Source organism: Rhinopithecus roxellana, chromosome 13 (assembly GCF_007565055.1).
Source record: "Rhinopithecus roxellana isolate Shanxi Qingling chromosome 13, ASM756505v1, whole genome shotgun sequence".
NCBI classification, from domain to species: domain Eukaryota; kingdom Metazoa; phylum Chordata; class Mammalia; order Primates; family Cercopithecidae; genus Rhinopithecus; species Rhinopithecus roxellana.
The window spans coordinates 90,022,543-90,043,087 of record NC_044561.1 but is presented as its reverse complement, the minus strand read 5'-3'; the positions used below and the strand labels follow the sequence as shown (position 1 = coordinate 90,043,087).

Below are 20,545 nucleotides of genomic sequence, written 5' to 3'. Positions count from 1 at the left end.
AATCACAAGATACTGTTATCAGGTTTCAGACTATTATCAGACTACCAGGTTTCAGATATCAAAAAGTTTGAAACAACGTTGTGTTCGCTGGGAGTGGAGAAAAGAGCAGATTCATACAGCAATTGTGGGAGCATGGCCGTCTGGAAGAACATTCTCTTTATCTGCGGTAATTATGTTCTATAATGTTGATGAACAGTGAATTAGCAAACAAATGAGCCTCTACAGGTAGGGAAAACACGGAGCTAGGTTCCTGCAAATCTCTGGTCAAAACATTTTTAACAGCGTATCAACAAATAACCTTATTTTATATGTGTTTCTGTTTAATCTTTTAAAAATATTTATTTATTTGCAAATAATTATATGCATAAACACTAGCCAAGAAGGGTTTAACGTTTTCCTGATGCTGGGTAACACGCCCATAAATTCTTTGGCTTTCAAGTTACGCAACAATGCTATCCTCTATGCTTTTTTTATTGGTCACCATTCCATGAATCCACTAATTAAGCTGCTTTTCCATCTTTTCCATTGCTGCATATATAGATGTTACTTTAGCACCTTCTGCAGCAGTCTCACATACAGATCAGTGAGTTTCCTCTTCTTTTATCTGGGTGTATCGTATTGTTGATTTATTAACAATGAATTCACCACTAATAGCACTATAATTTCAGCCTAAATGAAGCTTATCCAAAATGCACGTTTTCCCTCACGAGACACTACCACCTTCTCGCACTTTGAAACACCAGACAGCACTTCAGCACTATGCTTGGTGCAATTTTAAATGGCAAAATCATTAAAAAGTGCAAAAATGTGGAAAACATGGCACAAAATAGACCACAAAATGGACACATTTGTAGTACAAGATCTGAAAAAGGAAGGCAGAACATCATCTTGTTCACTTCAGCTGGGAATGTGCACATCAGGTGACTCAAAATGTTTACCACTTCACGCATGTCCAAAAGTGACTATGAGAGTGCTGAAATGCTGATTCGTGTATTACAAATAAATGTTAGCAAGTAGGCAAATTAACAAATACAGAATCCAGGAATAACTGAGGATTGACTTTATTTATCAAAATTACACACCCTTTGACCTAGCAAGTCTATTTCTAGATATTTATTCCACAGATATGCCCCTATACATATATAATAACATATTTATAAGAATCTTCATCAAAGTAGCTTTAATTAGCAAGAAACTGGAAACCAATTAATTGCCTATTGGGCATATGTATAACTATGGTACTATATACAATGAAATACTATGTAACAATTAAAAACAAATGAGGAAGCTCTACATGGATGATATGGAACCAACTACACTGTTTTTCAAACTTTTTGATCACAAACCACAGTAAAATCCAAAACCAAATCAAAACAAACAACAACAACAAAAACCCACACATGGCCATTTACTACACACATCTATTTATAACTAAAATTTCACAAAGTAATAATTGCTCTTCTACTTGCAATGTATTGCTCTCTTCTGTGTTCTTTATAGTCTACTTATTGCTTTTTAAAAATTCTGCTTCTGACTAAGTTGATTTAGAGCTCATTAATGTGACATGCTACAGTTTGAAAAAAACACTAATCTACAAGATAGTTTGGCTAAAAAAAGGTAAGGTGGAGAATAATGTATAGAGATGGTGCTGCCATTTATGTGAAATAAAATAAAAGAGGATCATGTATGAACATGCTTGTAAGTACACAGGGTCTCTCTGGAAAAGTATCTTAGGAACTGGCAGCAATGGTTGCTCCTGTAGAGGGAACTAGTTGAGTAAGGAACTTGAGTGAAGGGCAATCTATTTTTCACCGCCTTCTGAAACGTCTCAATTCATCCTGTTTTCATATATTTCCTATTTTTAATGCCTCTAAAAATCTTGATTACCCGGTTAATCTACGGTATCTATGAATAATTTCTTACCTGTTTAGATGATGACATTCTGACCTTATCATATATTTTAATTGTCCTTCATTAGAATATATTATCATGATGTGAAACTAGTCTAAAGTTTCCAATTTGTTTCTTGTCTTATGATTATCTAAAGCATAAGCAAATCTTAGGATGGGGCATGAAGAAGCCCCTACTTCCATTTACACTGAACACATATACTTAAGGCAAAATCTGCTATGTTCGAAGAGCAATCAAAACAAATAGAACAAAACACACACTGTACCTGATAACTTCCTCAAGCTGCTTTTCCATCAGAAATTTAAAAAGGTCAAAATCATTATGTTTTTTAAAAATAAATAGAAACATTTGTGAGTAAAGTTTACTCACAAATACACAAAATGTATTGTTAGTTAAGTCCTAATTCATAATTAAATTAAATTATATTTAATTTATATATAAATAAATTATATATAATTATATATATTATATCATATATAAATAAATTAAATATAAATTATAATTAAAACTCAGCAGAGTAGTACAAAGTTTGCTCAAATACGGTTACACATAAAAATTTACAATTTCAGTAAAAGAGTGGCATTTATCGGCCAGGCATGGTGGCTCATGCCTGTAATCCCAGCACTTTGGGAGGCCGAGGCGGGTGGATCACGAGGTCAGGAGATTGAGACCATCCTGGCTAACACAGTGAAACCCCATCTCTACTAAAAATACAAAAAATTAGCTGGGCATGGTGGCAGGTGCCTGTAGTTCCAGCTATTCGGGGGGCTGAGGCAGGAGAAGGGCATGAATCCAGGAGGCGGAGCTTGCAGTGAGCCGAGATCGCGCCACTGCACTCCAGCCTGGGCGACAGAGCGAGAAAAAAAAAAGAGTAGCATTTACTATCAGTGATATCTGGGAGTCTATAATGTATCTCCTGATTTTGAGTACTTAATCTGAAATTCTTCCATATACTGAAAATTGAAGTTTATGGTAAGAGTATTAAAAGATAATTCTAATAATACAGCAAACATGGGAAACGCTACTTCATAGCACTGGAATTTTTCAAGGTATAATTATTACATGAGGGAGACCATGAACTCAGGCAACATGCAGGGTAAATGAGTGGCCTGAAGTGACACATCTGAGCCTGTGAAAGCACTGGCTATAACAGTCTTGGTGTGGTCAAGCTCAAGCTTATTTCCATCTAGAGAAGCTTCTAGCCTTTCAGTAAGTACCATTTTCCTTTGGTAGTGACTAGTAACTGTTTATAACCTCAACTACTGATTGAAAAATGCTTAGGTTCTTTAGAAGGCCAAAGCCCAGGGATTTGCGAGACTTTTAGAAATGCCCAGACCATGAAAAGATTCTCATCAGAAAACATTAACAACACACTAAAATAAGTTCCTGAGTAGGTTCAACATGTGAAACATGGACACAGATTTGGCAGAATTCTTCTCTAACGAGTGGCTTCTTAACACATCATGTCATACAAATGCAATGTGAGAAAAGGTACACACTATTGATCGTGTTCCATCGTTGGAGAATGGCTTAGATAGGGATGAGCTGTACGTGTGCGCTTCATCAATGATGGATTAATTGCATTATAAGAACCTTCACAATGTATCTGTACTTCATCTTAGAAGCTAGGCTTTCCAGAAAGTTGTATTTAAGAATTTGGAACAAGTAAATGTATATGTCCAACAGTGGTACGACTTCAGTCTTGGTGGAGCTCTGCTATATAAAGCAGCCCTTAATCCCCAATGCAAGGCTTTGCCTCCTAGTGGCATTTAAATCACCAGCTTTATGGGTTAAAAGAGCTAAAAGCTACTTCTTTCATGATGTTTTCCCTAGGACACTTCTCTTTCAAAATCATCCGCATATCATCCTGTTTAAATTAAGTCAGACAAAACAGTTTCCTTACCAGGTTGCAAGTAAGTTTTTTCTATCCAAATGGATTCATTTTTCTGATCAGAAAGAAGTCATCAGCCACTCTCCTCCTCTTTAAAGATATATATACATATATTGTCCTCCAATTGTTGTTAACAACCCCCAGCTGCACTGGCTCCCACACCCACTTAAAACCTCTGTGCTTGGCTTCACATCCCAGAGTAGCTTGCAAGGAAAACAGAACTCTAAAATCAGAACTGTCTTGGGCTGGGCAGTTGCCAAGTAAGCTGTCACACCTGAGCCTTAGGTCAAATGGCACGCCCTAGGCCATTCTGCACAGTATTTAAGTTACTCCTTATTGAATAAAGAAATTCATTTTTTAAACGGGAAGAATGAGGCACTGTAAATAGCACAGTCTCCTCTTATGGCTGTAGATTTTTGCCTCTGGTTGTTAGGGTCTTTATAACCAGTAAGAGGTTTATCTTTAGGGGAAAAAAAAAATGCAAAGACGCTTTACCGTCTTGACATGGAATCCCTAAGACTCATATAATGCATGTCCCATTACGGCCGTGAAGAAACTTTGACTTGGCATGCTTCCCTGAAAAACTTTCACCACTTAACTGTCTTGGGAGCAATGAGGATTGAGTTCTATAGAATCCTGGTTACATTAAGCCAAGAAAATAATCATTACCTCTTTCCAAGGCTTGTTCAGATTTGTTCAAGACTAAATAATGAAGGATGCTGACTGAAAAGAGGAGGATGTGGGTCAAATAGTAATATAAGCCCTGGAGGACACTTCAATTATCTTTCTGTTTTATCCTTTTATTGTATTAGAAGCTGCTGGAAACAGAGGGCCACTTGGTCGGGACCTGGAAGTTCTCCGGTGAACACAAAACCATTCAGTAAAACAAGTTTTATTAAAACACAATTTTATTCATTCAACAAATACTTTTTTAGGATTTATTTCATGGTAAACTCTATTACCCTTTGAGCAGATGAAACTGACTATAAAATTTCCTGAGTGTAATAAGAATTACATAGTCACTAGAATTCTATTCATAAGTGTTCGTATTCTATATTTCAGTTGGAAAACTTTGTGAGCCAAAAAATAATAATTCTTGGCAAGATAATCGCTAGAACTATACTTCTCATGATGGAAAAGAAAATTACAGATGAAAATCTATTTCCAATATTCAGAGTATATTAGTGATACAATGTATAGAGATACGTTCATGATTTAAAGGAAAGAAAGTTCTGGTATAAACAAAGTGGCAGATTATAGATACTTGCAATCAACATCTTTGCATTATAAAACCAAAACTAATTCTGAAAATATTAATCTCAGAGCACTACTTCATCAGATTAATACTTCATCAGATTAATACTTCATCGTTGAAAAGTTTAAATATCATGTCTGCCTTATTCACCTTGCACCTAAATTATTTAATGTTTTTCTTTTCACCTGATCCTTAAATAAGAACTAAAATGTGGCTTATCTCTTAAGAGATATCTTCACTACAGTGAAGATGTAACAATTCCAAAACATTGCTGAGGCACTAAAGAAATGAGCTTCCAACCATGACAATGGACTGTCACGTAGAACAAAGTTTTAAAACCATTTTTAAGATAAAGTTATTAACATCAAACATCTATAAGTACCTCTTTTCCCACTACCAGTCTAAAAGTTAATTTGCCTTCTCTTTGACAGTTACTTTTATGATCATGTGAGCCCAGCAGAAATGCCTAGTCATAAGTGCTCACTGTGGCGTGTGCCATGTAATGGAAATAAGTGATATTGCTGGTGCCCTGACAATGAAGCTCCTTTGAAGTACGTGTGTTTATATGTGCTCGCCAAATTTTTAATACCAGTAAAACCAAAAGGCGGTTTGGAATTTTAACTTACAGTAAAATAACCTTTTATCTTTTTAATGTTCCAGGAAGCACCAATTCAATTTAACATTTTTTATTTTGAAACCACAGCATACTTTGGTAACAGCAACAAAACAAAGCACTCGATGAAGAACTTTGCCTATTCTGAAAAGAGGGAGAAAAACACTGCATTTAAGTTCTAATTGGCCACAGTAAAACAGTTTGATTTGATAGAGCTATGTCTACAGTGATAAAATAACTCCTTATCCTTTCAGGTAATTATGTGAGAACATGCAAAAATTTTCATATAATAAATCATATGATGATATACCATTTATATAAAGTTTAAAATCAAGGAAAACTAAACAATGTATTATTTAGAGATATACAAAAGTGTGAGAAAAGCTTTCAGGAAAAGCAGGGGGTAAACATAAAGTAAAGGATGGGGAGAAAGCACAGTAGTAAGATCAGAGAGGCCCACATGGGGGCTTCAAACATATGGGTAATGGGCAATTTCTTAGGCTGGGTGGCAGGTCCACAGGTGTTCATTTTATTATTGTCCTTTATAACTTACAAATTTATTATGTCCTTCCTTTAAAAATATATGAAACATTTCATAGTAAAAGATGAAAACAAAACTGGATAAAAGGGTAGCTGCACAAATGGAAGCAGTATCATGTACGAAAGTTAATTATTAACATTATGAACACATCTGTCGATAGGAAAGAACCTGAAGTTATTCTCTGGGTAAGGTGGGGCTAACTTAATGGCAAGGTAACAATTACCATGTGTGCTCATCGCATAATCAGGCTCTGGATGAACTGTGGGCCTCAAATCTGTTTAGGATGAAGAACTCCAACACAAGCTTGGCACAAAGGCCACTGGCTAAACACACAGCCTTTTTTACCTCTAAGAGCCCATATGCCTCCTACCCTGAATTGTTTAAGATTTTTCTTAAATATATGGAATGTGTTTCTCATTGATCCCCATATTCACTGCTTCCTACTGACCACTCCCTGGCAGACACCCCTGAACTTCACAGGGTTTACCAGGCTCCCAACAACACATGTTTTGGTACAAGGTGCAAAACAGGAAATTAACCCATATACTAAGATTGGCTGTTTATGCTATATATTTGCATATATTCTAATTACCTGTATCTAATTACAAGCTGAAAATGGTAAAGAACTCATTTTTTCACCAGAAGACTTGATTTGATATGCCTTTGTTTATCATTTATTAACCATACTATATACGGCAGCCTCAATAAAGCACTTCTGTAGAGGCCTGGAAAGCACGTGTAATTGTACTTCAGCAGGTAAAAATATATTGGCTTATTTTTTCTCTAAAAGCAGAGAGAAAATTCTTTTCAGCTGTTTCATTCCAGGGGCAAGCATTTGCTTTGCGTTAAATCAGCGATTTGTAGGCTGGGCTTTGTCAGCATCTCATGATCTGGAGGTAGGAGGTCGCAGGATGGGTGTTGCAAACATGTTCACATCCTAATCGTCTGTCCTTTTACAAGGCTATTTGTGGAGACTTTCCTCTGTGATCCCTTTAAACTGCCTCAAAATCATCTAGTTCTTGGATGCTCCTCATTATCCAACATTTCCAACCAATATTGTTTGTTTTTTTATGAGCATGAGGATATATTCTGTTATATTTCATTTTTCTAGAAGAAGAGTCAACTTCTAATAAAGTTTGTTTCTGCTAAATAATCAATAAAGAAACTCCATTTGGCATAATTATTGGATCCATCCAATAATTATTGGGAGCCTATTAAGTTCAATATGACATGACTTCTGCTCTTGAATAGCTCACAATCTGGTGGTATGATTCTTAGAAGCAGTGGAATTTTCCAGTGCCTGGGAAGATATTTCAAACCTCTATAACCCCTGTGTGTGTCACTGGAGCTCAAAGACCTGTGATTTATTCCTCTCAAATAACTGAGTTCGGAAAAAAGATTAAGAAGTGCTGGCCTACGAGAAGGGGCTAGGATGTGTCACAGTCATTATTAGAAGGAATGTCAACTGCATGGTGCTAACAGAGCACAAGGAAGGAGCAAATTACCTGGCGGGGGGAGGACTTCCAGAGGATTCGAAGATTCACATTTGATCAGGGTTTTAAAGACTTTTATTGGCCCAGAGCTTAGCACAGCAAGAGCATATGCAAGTTATTGGGGGAGAAAGCAAAAATAACTCTTTGGAAGACCAAGTGATTTGGAGTGGCCAGAGTTAAGATATTGAGAATGAATGAAGGAAAAGAAAAACTAGTTGAACTCCATGAACATATACAATTATTTGTCAATTTTTTTTAAAGGACTAGTCAGAAATAACACTGAAAGCATATTCTGAGGTCAGATCAGGGGATGCCATTTCCCATCAAGTTAGGTAGCTCCCATCTGTGCTCCAGGAAATTCACCAGCAGAGGGTGTGTGTGTGTGTGTGTGTGTGTGTGTGTCTGTGTGTATGCGTGTGTGTTGCCTGCTGAAAAATTAAAGGTAAGGAGCATGGAAGTAACAGTAAGAGATACAATGTTTGTTTTACTTTAGCATACATAAGAAGATTCAACATTTAGCTTAGACATAGAGTAAACTAATTATATATATTTATGTCACTGTTGGGTTGAACAGTGTCCTTCTGATCTTGGGATTGTTGTGGCTCTCTAGGTCAAGTTCTCATTTTTGCCCTTTCTTCTTTTGGGAAGTCTTCTCTCCTGCCCCTGGTTTGGGACCTATGGCTATGTTCTCTGGGCCAGCTGCACAGTTGTTATATAGAAAGAACATGGAGAACAATAATGGAGATGGGACTGAAGGGACAAATAGAGAAGGAAAGGCTGGAGGTGAGGGAAACTTGATTAGAGACTGCATTGAAGAGGACACACATCACATTTGTCCTAGAGGGTACACAAAAAAAGAATCAGGATCTACTGATAGAAACAAAAATCCAAAAGCTGCCTAAAGATGGCAACAGAGCACCTTGATTTGTCATCACAGCTAATTAGGCAGAAGGGCTTAAAAGGCTTATTAGTTATCTACTGCTACATAATAAATTCTCTCAAAATGTGGTGGTTTAAGACAGCAAACTTATTATCTCAGTTTCTGTGGGTCAGAAATTCCGCAGTGGCTTCATTGGGTGGTTCTTTCAAAGGGTCTCCAGTGAGATTTCAGTCAAGATGCTGCCATGGACTGCTGTCATCTGAAGGCTCACTCAGATCTCTGAGGCTGTTGGCAGGAAGCCCTGGTTCCTCAGAAGCAGCTGTTGGGAGGAGGTCGCAGTTTTTTGTGAAGTGGGCTTCCCCAAAACACAGCTGCTTGAGTGTTCTCATGACATGGCAGTTGGTCTCACTGAGAGGGAGTGATTCAACAGAGAGCCCAAGGAGGAAGCCACAATGCCTTTCTGACCTAGTCTCAGAAATCGAACACTGTCACTTCTGCCATAAATTTATTGGTTGGAAGCGAGTCTTGCAGTGTTTGGCTCACAGTCAAGGGCAGGGGAATTGAGCTTCACCTCTCGAAGGGAGGAGTATTCAACAAACTATGGACAAAGCACCTGTAACAAGGTCACACAAGTGGACTCTGAAAGTTCCTTCATATCCGAGATTCTCCAATTCTATTCATGAATTAGTAGACAAAGGGCAAACCTCAAAAGTGTCCATTACTTGAGTCATATCACCTTGGAAGCAGCCCACTGGAGCTCTGATAACTAATGTATTTGTCAAGAGGAGAGTCTACCTAACGGCTTCCAGGAAACTCCATCAAGCAGCAATGAGGTTTGACTGAAACTGCTTGTGTGATGTAATGAGAAAAATATTTATGATTTTGAGAAAAGAAAGTGGACACAGAAAAGGAGGAGATTGTGTGATTATATTATTCTTGGGACCAAAAAAGTGATTAACAATATACAGCAGTTAAGTTTTTTTTTTTTAATTTTGGAAATTGTTTTGTTTTATTTGGATGTGTAGAAAAGAAAGACTTCTGAGCTTTCTCGTTACTAGAAATTACTGAGCATCCAGGAGCCATGAGTTTATAGTTATACTCTTATGACAGTGAAAAAGCAATAAATGGAAGTCATGGTCCAAACATGAAGCAAATTAATTTATAGCTAATTTGAGCAATTGATAGAAAGGAGAATCCACTTGATCTCAATGACTGAAACAGTCTCCTTTCACAGGCAGAGGTTTATGACAAACCCTGATCTCTACGGGTCCGATCTTCTGCTTCTAGGGTATGCAGTGAGCACTATTTATACTATAATCTTGACGCTGTCAATGCTGGTCACTGACACTATTTAGAGTCAACCCCTGATCAAACTACAGAGATAAGTATAGATATAAGAAGGCACATGTTAATAATCATAACAACAATGGTATTGTTGACAGAGGTTGAGGTGAGGTAGGAGAGTGAAGGAGGAAGAGAAAAGGAGAAAAGCGAGTGCTATAGGGTCTGAATGTTTGTTTCCTCCAAAATCCATGTTGAAACCTATTCCCCAAAATGGCAGTATTAAGATGTGGGACCCTGAAAAGGTGATTAGGTCATGAGGACTGTGCCCTCATGAATGGATTAATACCTTCACAGATGAATGGGTTATCATGGGACTGGAACTGGTGGCTTTATAAGAAGAGGAAGAGAGACCTGAGCTAGCACACTCAGCCGCCTCACCATGTGATGTCCTGTGCCCCTATGGACTCCACAGAGAGTCCCCGCCAGCAAGAAGGCCCTCATCACATGCAGCTCCCTGACCTTGGACTTCTCAGCCTCCAAGACTCTAAGAAATAAATTAATTTTCTTTACAAATCACTCAGGTATTCTGTTAGTTTTAGGTATTCTGTCATAAGCCACAGAAAACAGACTAACAGTGCATGAAAACAGACTAACAGAAAACAGTGCATGAACTTTCCTCAACTTACATAGTTGAAGTGGTGAAGAATGTTTGATAGACATTATATAAAGTTAATGGATCAAGAAACAGTGTGTTGAAGTGCAATAAAATTTAAAATATTATTTCAAGTTAGAGTAGAATTCCAACAAAAATCAGGAAGGAAGAGAAGTGGGATATGGTGTCAGCTGGGTTTTTAATTTTTTCACAGCAAGGGGTCACAAGTTACTGACTAATCAAGAAATAGATGTGTGAGCACATTCTATAGAGTGAGGGTGTTTCCCGTGAGAATAACCAGAACCAAAGACTGACTGGTGGCTCTGGAAATGGAGTATAAAAGGTGACTTTCACATCTTTGATTCCTGTCCTTCTATACTGTTTGAATTTACTTTGTTTTTTACTTCTATACCGTTTGAATTTATTTTCTTACCACATACTTAACATTCATACTTGTTATGGAAAGTTCACATAATTGGTAGCATCTATAAATTGACATTAGCCTATGTTCGCCAGGTTTTAGTAGATAAACTTCACAAGCATCAACGCCTCCAGTTAACGAATGGCAAGGTTTCACTTACTTCATAAATTGGTACTTCACACTTAATGCTTCCTCTTGAAATAAAGAGTTTATATATCACTACATTGGTAATAAAAACTATATAATGTGAGCTAAAATACTATGGCTTATCCTTAAATATGCATTTTTGTACCACCAAAAATGAAAAGCCAACCAAAAAGACATTACAGTTTTCAGAGTTAACACAAATAGGTAAGAGTCCGGGCTCAGCAGAGTACTGTGATACTCCTTTTTAGGAATAATCGATGAAACAATTTTAATGCCCCCCTGCAACCCACTGCTGCCCAAACACTAAGGGGTGTTCTTCTGAGGTTTTTTGTTTGTTTGGTTTATTATACTTTAAGTTCCGGGATACATGTGCAGAATGTGCACGTTTGTTACATAGGTATACACATGCCTTGGAGGGCTTGCTGTACCCATCAATCTGTCATCTACATTAAGTATTTCTCCTAATGCTATCCCTCCCCTAGCCTCCTACCCCCCGACAGGCTCCAGTGTGTGATGTTTCCCTCCCTGTGTCCATGTGTTCTCACTGTTCAACTCCCAGTTATGGGGCTGTGGTTTTCTGTTCCTGTGTTAAGTTTGCTGAGAATGACGGTTTCCAACTTCATCCATGCCCCTGCAAAGGTTTTATGGAAACCCCATGTCCATCCTCCGCATATGTTTAAAACAAACCAGACTGGGTTTAACTATCTAACTGGAAGAACATTCAAAGGATTCAACAATGATTAAGATACCAAAGAATAAAACTAGTATTTGTCTTGGTTTAACAAAACATGACTGCTAAAAAGCACATCTCCTTGGTGTAACCTAGGTACTATGTACAGAGGGTAGAAGGAACGACTATGGCAAAAAAAAAAAAAATATATATATATATAGCTGGTGGTTAGCGTCCAGGTGAAGAAAAACACCTTTTATATAAAGTGTACTTTTTCTATGAGGAATGAACAAAGAGATTTTATGAAAATGTTTTAGGCTTCTATAGAAAAAGTATTTTTATACCCATAAAAAACACTCAGTCTTCTACTTCATAAACTATGAAGGAATGTGTACTATAGCAATTGACAACAATCACACAATATACATCAGGCACCACTCATGCTTTCTGTAAGGAAATTTACTGGAAGGGTTAAACTACCACAACTCCCGTGGATGACCTATAGTGCTTGTATTTAAAAAAACAAAAGCAACAAAAAACACAAGAATGGACTAGTACACTGAGCTATCGCAATGAAAATGTACAAACTCCTACTGCATGTAACGTGGATGAATCTAACAAGCTTAAATACTGACTGAAGACTAGACACAAGTGATACATACTCCTGATTCTATTGACATAATACATAAAACCAGGCAAAACTAACCATGGTGTTATAAGTCAGCATACTGTTTAACTTTGGAGGGGGTAGAGATCAGAAGGGGTCAAAAGGGGACTTCTGGGGTTGTGGTAAAGTTCTGTTTTTTTTTAATCTGGGTGCTGGTTACAGGGGGGTGGGCTCACTTTGTGATAATTCATCAAGCAGTTGCAGTTATGATTTGTACACTTTTCTAAAAATGTACGTATGCTTCAGTTAAAAAGTTAACTTAAAAAAAATAACATATGGTGCCCCTGCTAGTGTATGTGTCACCTTTATGCAGATTTTTTTAATGTGTCCTCTCTGGAGAGATGGATTAGAAAAAGGCAACTCTGTGGTCAGTGGCCGCCCCACAACTCTGTGCCTTCACAAACAGAGGGTGGGCTGGGTTTCATCCCACTGGTGCTTGGCTGGAAACAAAACCACACATCTGGATGGACATCTGCAAATCTGCAAAAACACTCATTTGACCCTCTCTCACCACAGCTTTATGAGGAGGGGAGGGCAGACGTCCTTGTTTTACAGATGAGGAAATGGCATGGAACAGCAAGACCGATGCACGAAGGTGTCATGGCTAACGAGCCACGGAGCCAGGACTGACCTCTAGGCCAGTAGCTCTTCACACGCTTCTCATTCCTTTTGGGGAATGGGAACAGGAAGAAGCTTCTCTCTCTTGTTATGGGGTCACCTCAAGTGCTTTGCAGAATAAGATAGGGCATGAATACATGGTCCAACGTTGTTAATACTGGACTTTAGTAAAGGTCCTTGGTTCTAAGCTTATTTGAAATGTATTCTCTAAGTGTGTACTTAAAAAATGAACATTCATCTTTTATATGCTTACCTACGGAAAACGATCAGCAGAACAGGGAGGTTCAGATAGCAATAAAGAATGCCGACCCTCTCGCCGTTTAAAATTATTGACTTAAGGGTATACATATTTTCATTTTTTCTTGAAAAAATAAAATAAAAGAGAAAGACGCACACAATGCACATGTCTCACTTACCTAGAAGCGTCTGCTTATTTTGGGAGGAGTCAGGCTCGGCAGAACATCTGCAGGAACGGAGAACAATCACTCCGCCTAGCACGCCATCTTCACTGGCGAGGAAAGGTGAACCTAGGCAGAAAGGACTAGTAGTCATTTTTCAGTGAATTTTACTTTTTTAATTTTCAATTTTCATTTGATTATTAGAACAAAAATGTGGCATGAATAAGATCTTGAAAGATGCCCATTTTCTAACAACCACCATTGTTCATACCTCATTATATACTTGATGGCAAAGGCAGGTTTATGCCTGAACAGGGGCCATTTGGCAAAGAAAATGCCACATGCTGTCAGGAAGATGTAAGTGGGGGAGGGAATGTGCATTACTGTATTCCGAATGGAAGTGGAAACGCTACCAGATTAAAGGACCAAAACACAAATACAGGAAAAAATGCTCAACGACTCTCTTTGATCAGCTCTTAGGGATCACTTATCACAGGCTCTCCCTGCTGTCAGGGACACACCACCAAAAGCTTCAGTTTACTACCTTAAATGCAATTTGAAACAATAAGCCACAAACTTTATTATAAACATTTTTAAATGCCTCTGATGGTTCGCACAAATAAGGGTGAAACTGCATTTGTATGATGAGAGTCTGGTGGTTAGAAAGAGTTGGGCCTCTTTGAGATCTCACACACTGAACCACTGTGAGCATTTCAAGAACATTATATTTTAAAACCCCTCATTTTTCTTCCCCAAGGACATCTTCTTCAACCATCTGGCATAGCAAGTGAGCACGTGGAGAACAAATGCAAAATTAACCCAAGAACTATCAAAGAGAGTAGTAAAAAATCAAACCCAACCAAATTGGATTTGGTGGGAGCTTCTGGTTAAACTTACTATATTGAATACATGTATTTTTCTCCCTCCCTCCCCAAATCCTACTGACCTGATGGGAAAGGAAGAAAAAAGCCATAGCCCAATAAGGGCAGAGAAAGAGGCAGACAAGGAAAAAACTGACGTTTTGGAAAATGGTAAGAAGACAGATAAGTGGTTGCTCACCTAGCAAACCCACGAAAGCTGAAACCTAAGTTTTCGTGAGGCAGGGGAAAATTGGAGTGGAGGATACCCACAGGAAACCAAACCAGTTTTGCCATAAAATGCAAAAAGTTTCAGAAATTGGAGGCTTCAAGTTCCTCTGAAGGCAGGAGTACAGGGTAGAGATGATAAAAGATGGTAAGCTGACAATGTCCAAAAGAATCCTCTAGATCAGAGGTTGTCCTGCTAAGAATGCCATCATTTTGTTTTGTTTTTAGTTTTTAAAGGGTTGTTTAAAAGAGGAAAAAAAAAGGAGGAGGAGGAAGAGGAGGAGGACAACATGCCACACAGACCGTGATACAGGCTGCAAAGCCCATAATCTGTATTCTCTAGCTCTTTCACAGAAAAACTTTGCCAACTCCTGATCTAGAACAGGAGATCAGAACTGCAGTTCCTTTCCAAAAAGGAAGTGACTCCTCCCTAACCCTGAAGAAGCCAGGATATTTACTCTCTAGAGAAGGTGAACCAGAGAGAGTTGAGACTTGGGAGCATCAGGGTTAGCCCAGGGCAGGAAAGAGGCTACACACTGAAAACAGGGAGCTGAGGTATGTCTTTATGCTAAACAGTGAAATAACCAGCTCCCAGGATGCAAGAAATCAAACTGATATACTCCAAGAAGAGACTAGATAGTCCCTTTCTAGCCACCCAGCCAACTCAAGACTAAAGACCCACTTGAGAGATGCCCGCAAGAAAACATGTCCTTGCCTTAGGGTAAGGGCTTCAAGATGACAAGTATGACTCATACACAAAAGGATTTTAGTTCAGCTTGGCGTTTAACTATTAAATAGTTAATACCAAACCATTGATATGTAACTAGTGCAGACAATCTAGGATTATTAGTTGTTTTAGTTAGGCCTCTGTTTTAGGAAAGACAGAGACCAAAAGAAACAAAATAGTTATACAGGAAAAATTTGGGCAAGTGTACTGAGCAGAAGAAAAGTAAAACAAAACAACAACAACAACAAAAAACATTAAAAAGACAGATGAAAAATGAGTGAAAAATATAAAAAAATCATAAGACTAGGCCAGAACTATCCAATATGTGAATAACAGGAGTTTTAGAGAGACTAGAAAAAATAAAAGGAGTAAAATTTCTAAGAAATAATTCAAAAACATTTCCAAGAATTTTAGATGAGTGTTCAAACTGAAAAGGTCCATCAACCTCCCAGTACAACTCATGAAAAAGGCACCCCATGAAGATTTATCACTATGAAATATTAAGATACTAAGGAAGGAAAGAAGGGTCTAAAAACTTTCAAATGGGAAGAAAAGATCACATGGAAAGCAAGGGTATTACAATGGCATCAGATTTCTCAACAACAGCAATACCTGAAGCTAAAAGATTATGAGGCACTCTCTTCAAAATGCTGAGGAAAAATTATTTCCAACCTAGAATTCTATATTCAGCCAAAAGGTCAATGAAGTATGAAAGCGGAATAAAGCTCTACAAAGTCTCAAAGAGATTATTTCCTATGCATTCTTTCTCAGAAAGCTACAGGATGAATGTTCCTTGACAGAATGAAGAAGTGCAGTAAATAATGAGGAAGAAAATAAGATCTGGATACAGAGGATCCAAAACAAGAGAAGACAATGGGATTCCAGATGACAGAGCTATGCAGCAAGCTGAGAGAGCAAACTCTGAATTGGAGCATGAAGTCAGAGGAGGCCAGGAAAGGTAATTCTAAGGGGAGGGAAAAATAAACTGACTGAATACCTGTTGATTTGAAATTACTGAGAGAAAATGTTTCAGATTTTGAGGAAAGTTTGGAGATGAAAAATAATACCAAAAAAAAAATAAGACTTGTACAAGAAATGAAATGGAATCACAGTATACTATGTAGCTAGGATGTGAATTGCTAGAGTAAACGAATATAAACTCTCATACTGATGAGCTAAAAAAAAAAAAAAAAAAGAGGGAGAAATATAATACACTGAGAAAAGTTTAATTTTCAGAACCATCCTGCCATGAGACATTTTGAGTTTAATTTTCAGAACCACCCTGCCATGCAATTTTTTATTATCATTTCTAGATGAAGAACCTGAGCTTCAGAGAGGTTCAATGACTTGCTACAGCCAAGCTACAGTTCAGCAGGAAATACGGCTTCCCCCAGCATCTTCTGAGCCATGATCCTTGCTTCATTTGTAGCAATGCCTCTCGGGTAACAAAAAAATCTCTGAATAACCTCAAAATGCAACTGTGTGCTGGAAACCTCCATCCCAACAGTACTCAAACATGGCACCTCTACAACTGTTCCTTTTACCACCAAATCCAGAAACTTCTCCTGGCCTCCAATAGCTCATCTAAGCTCAAAATCCTTTACCTCTTCCCTCTCCAACAAGTCAACACTTTACACCATGTCAAATCTGTTAGTTCTCCCTATGACCTCATTTTGGCCTGCCCCCTCCCTTCATTCCCACTGACAAGACCCTCAGTGTATTCTCATTGTCCAAGAAACCCTGCAACCAGCTCTAATCTGGCCTGCTGCTCTAGTCATTCAAATCTCTAAATTAATTAATTTAATAAAAATGTAGTAAGTGCCAGGACTCTTCTAGGCACTGGGGATACAGAAGTCAACAAAGCCCCTGTATACATCCAGTTGAGCAGCTTGGGGGACAAGTACTAAACTCACAAACCAATATGGAAATCCACCCAATAGCAGTAAGTGTTATGAAGAAAATGAACCAGGTAAATGATGGAGAGTGTCACTGGGGCTGAGCCTTGTCTACATCAAAGAGCAAGAAGGCCTCTTTTGGTCAGGAGCTAACCATGTGATAATCTGAGGAAAGACCATTCCAGGCAGATCGACCAGCAAATGCAGAGACTCTGAGGTGAGGGAGGGAGAGGAAGAAAGGATAGAACATGAGTTTAAGAGAGGGGCAGGGCCAGGTCACAGACAGTGATAACATTTATTTGGACTTGTAAAAGTTACTTAGCTGTGCAGAATGTAATGGCAAGGCAAGCATAAAAGCAACAACCAAGCTGCTGTGGCAGCCCAGTTGAGAGGTGACAGTGGACTGGGTGAGCCTTGTGACAGTGGAGGCTATCTACAGAAGCTGGGTCTGTGATATATTCTGCAAGTAGAACTAATAGAGTTGTTCATGGAAGGGACATCGGAGGCATGGGAAACAGAGACTACAAAGTTTACTGTAAAAAGAGATATGCAACCCAGCCATGGACATATCATTAAACAACTGAAAAACCCGTAATAGCTCCCAACCGCCTGTAGAATGATGCCCAAATTCCTTAGTCTGGCGTAGCCTTTCTTATCCTTCCCAATCTTATCACCCTGTTTATTTTACACATCATTTGTACTTCCCATACTCTACTCCCCTAAGATTTCCCCCTGGGCCCCTGGTTGTGAACTGTCCTTCCTGGCTCCCTTTCCCCTGATAAACTGAGTCTGTTCTTCAGCTCCAGTGCCTTTTATACAGATCCAAACTTTCTGGGGTAAAGGTATCTCATTCACCTTTGAAGCCCCCTAGTTATTAGCAAAATAATTCCACCACACACACACACACACACACACACACACACACACACACACACTCCTGCCTACATCACTGTAGTGTGGCAAAGAGAATGGCAAGAAAGAAGAAAATGATCCCAGCACTTTGGGAGGCCAAGGCGGGTGGATCACGAGGTCAGGAGTTCAAAATCATCCTGGCCAAGATGGTGAAACCCTGTCTCTATTTGTAAAAATACAAAAATTAGCCGGACATGGTGGTGGGCACCTGTAATCCCAGCTACTCAGGAGGCTGAGGCAGAGAACTGCTTGAACCTGGGAGGTGGAGGTTGCAGTGAGCCGAGATTGCACCACTGCACTCCAGCCTGGGTGAGGCAACAGAGCAAGACTCCGTCTCAGGGAAAAAAAAAAAAAAAAGAGAGAATGGCACTTTTACACAAGTACTCCGAAAGGGAGCAGGGGCCCAGGCTACTATGCAAGCTTATGTCAGCGCTGCATTTGGTATGAGCTCGTCCAATTATTTAATGAAAGTACGGTTAGAGTGCATTTCAAGATTCCATATTTTTTGTGGAAAATACTAAGATTTTTATATTATCACCATGGTGCCGGAAAAACACTAACACAGACAGAAAACCTTGTTTTAGTCTTGTGATAGCAACTATGTGTTATTAAGATATAACTTTTTAAATTGCACTCTTCAGCTTTTTCAAGCTTTTTTGAAGGCTGTTGAGGACTGAATTTTTATGTATGAACTTTTTATAGCTTCTAAGATGCTATTCAAACATTTGGCGGCAGTAACATTGATGGTAAGGATCGTTGAGCATTTTGCTGGTTTTCAAAAGCTATCATGTGGAACAAGATGTATTACTATACCAGCCTAGTTAATCTCCTACAACAGCTGGAACCAGTGCTCAGCTGACTAGATGGTGGTGGTGACAGGGTATCAATTTCCCTAGTTAAAAATGTTAAAGTGTCTATATAAAAGAAGACATTATTTATTGCTCTTACTAGTAAGGAAAAAAAAAGAGAGAAAGAAAAATTAACATGGAGTGACATGTGGGGCACTGCCTAAGCACTTTCTACACCCACAGAGGGAAACGGGGGCAAAAACTAATAAACTAAGACAATCCTAAATTCCATTAACATATGTGCAAGCAGCTGCAAAAAATAAGTGGATTAGTAAAGAAGTAAGAAAGAAGACCAAACTTTATTCACCATAATAATCTCAACTAGATCCCCTAAATACCTAAGTCTGTAACTGCTATGGAATGAAACTGTAATTACAGATGGTGAGACACACTCACTGTGATTAAATGTATGTAATCTGGACATTCACTTAGGTTGTAAATCCAGACTATATACAAATTACAGACCCACTTACTGTATTTGTGCTATAATCTTTAAGGATGAAAACACTGAAGAAATTTGAGAAGAGGATCACGATGAAAACAGAGAAGTTAACAAGAATTTGAATGCATATTATTTTGGTTGCTAGTAACAGATTCCTAAATAGAAAAATCTAAAGCAGCAAGGGGAACTTGCCAGCTCATAAAATCTAAAAGGAAAAAAACCAAATGGGTTAACCCTGGTATGATCAACTAGAACCACAAGGCCAGTGGAGTGGAGTTAGGATTAGACAAACAAATCCACAGATGTCCACAACACACAAACGGACAGAACATAGAGCCAGAGAACCAGGAAATCAGAGTTCCAGATTTGATGCTGTATTCTTGAACAAGACACCTTATCTCTCTGAAACATGCTTTTCTTCCTTCATCTGAAAAATTAGACACTGGACTAATAGTCTCTGATGTGCATGTATAGTGTTAGGAGTATTTTCAGTATTAGAGATTCATCTCTACCCATGAATGCAACCAGCATTACCTGATACCAGACAAGCCAAAATATCAGAGTTCCTTTTGCAAAACCTGACACAAAGCTTCCTCTTCAACACGTGGGAATTTATCAAGAGAGTCATTCTGTAGCTAGAAGGTAGCTGCTAGTGTTCTACCTTCCCATTACATTTAATAAAGAATTTCTGTCCTTTCAATGTATTTCTGTGCATTGCTTTTCTCTTTTTAATTCCTATGTCCCAAATCACTTGAATGCCATTCTCTCTTGAAGGAATTACATGCCTATTGATAAAAATAAACACATTGATACACAGAGACAGTTTGGAGGTCAGGTGAGCAAGAAAATAAAGAACTGGGGAATGATGAATATTCCCTACTGAAAACACATACCCCAACTCCAGAACAAGAGATTATAAATATATTATTTAAATACCAAAGTAGGATAACAGTTTATACTTCCTGGAAGATCAAGGACTTTTTCTCTTAAGATGCACCTAAGTCTACAAGATTGTTTCTATCATCCTATAAGATATATAGTAAGTTAACTGCATTCTACCATTTGCTGCTCCTACAAAAATCCCAGTGGAATGATGTTCACTACATTCACGAAGAGAAGCCAAAGGAAACAAAGAAAGAACCTCAGGCACATGGAGGTAAATGAGCCTACAGAAACACAAGGAGGAAGCGGGAAC

At 38.4% G+C, this 20,545-nt stretch overlaps 1 protein-coding gene across 3 annotated transcripts in view; it reads right to left on the bottom strand.

Moving 5' to 3' along the window:
* TASP1 (taspase 1) overlaps positions 1–20,545 on the bottom strand; it is a 276,754-nt gene that overhangs the window by 40,176 nt on the left and 216,033 nt on the right. For all 3 annotated transcript variants that reach the window (XM_010355262.2, XM_030915488.1, XM_030915489.1), the window contains one exon: positions 13,460–13,570. In XM_010355262.2, the coding sequence (XP_010353564.1) occupies positions 13,460–13,570 (111 nt within the window). The remainder of the gene's footprint in view (positions 1–13,459; positions 13,571–20,545) is intronic.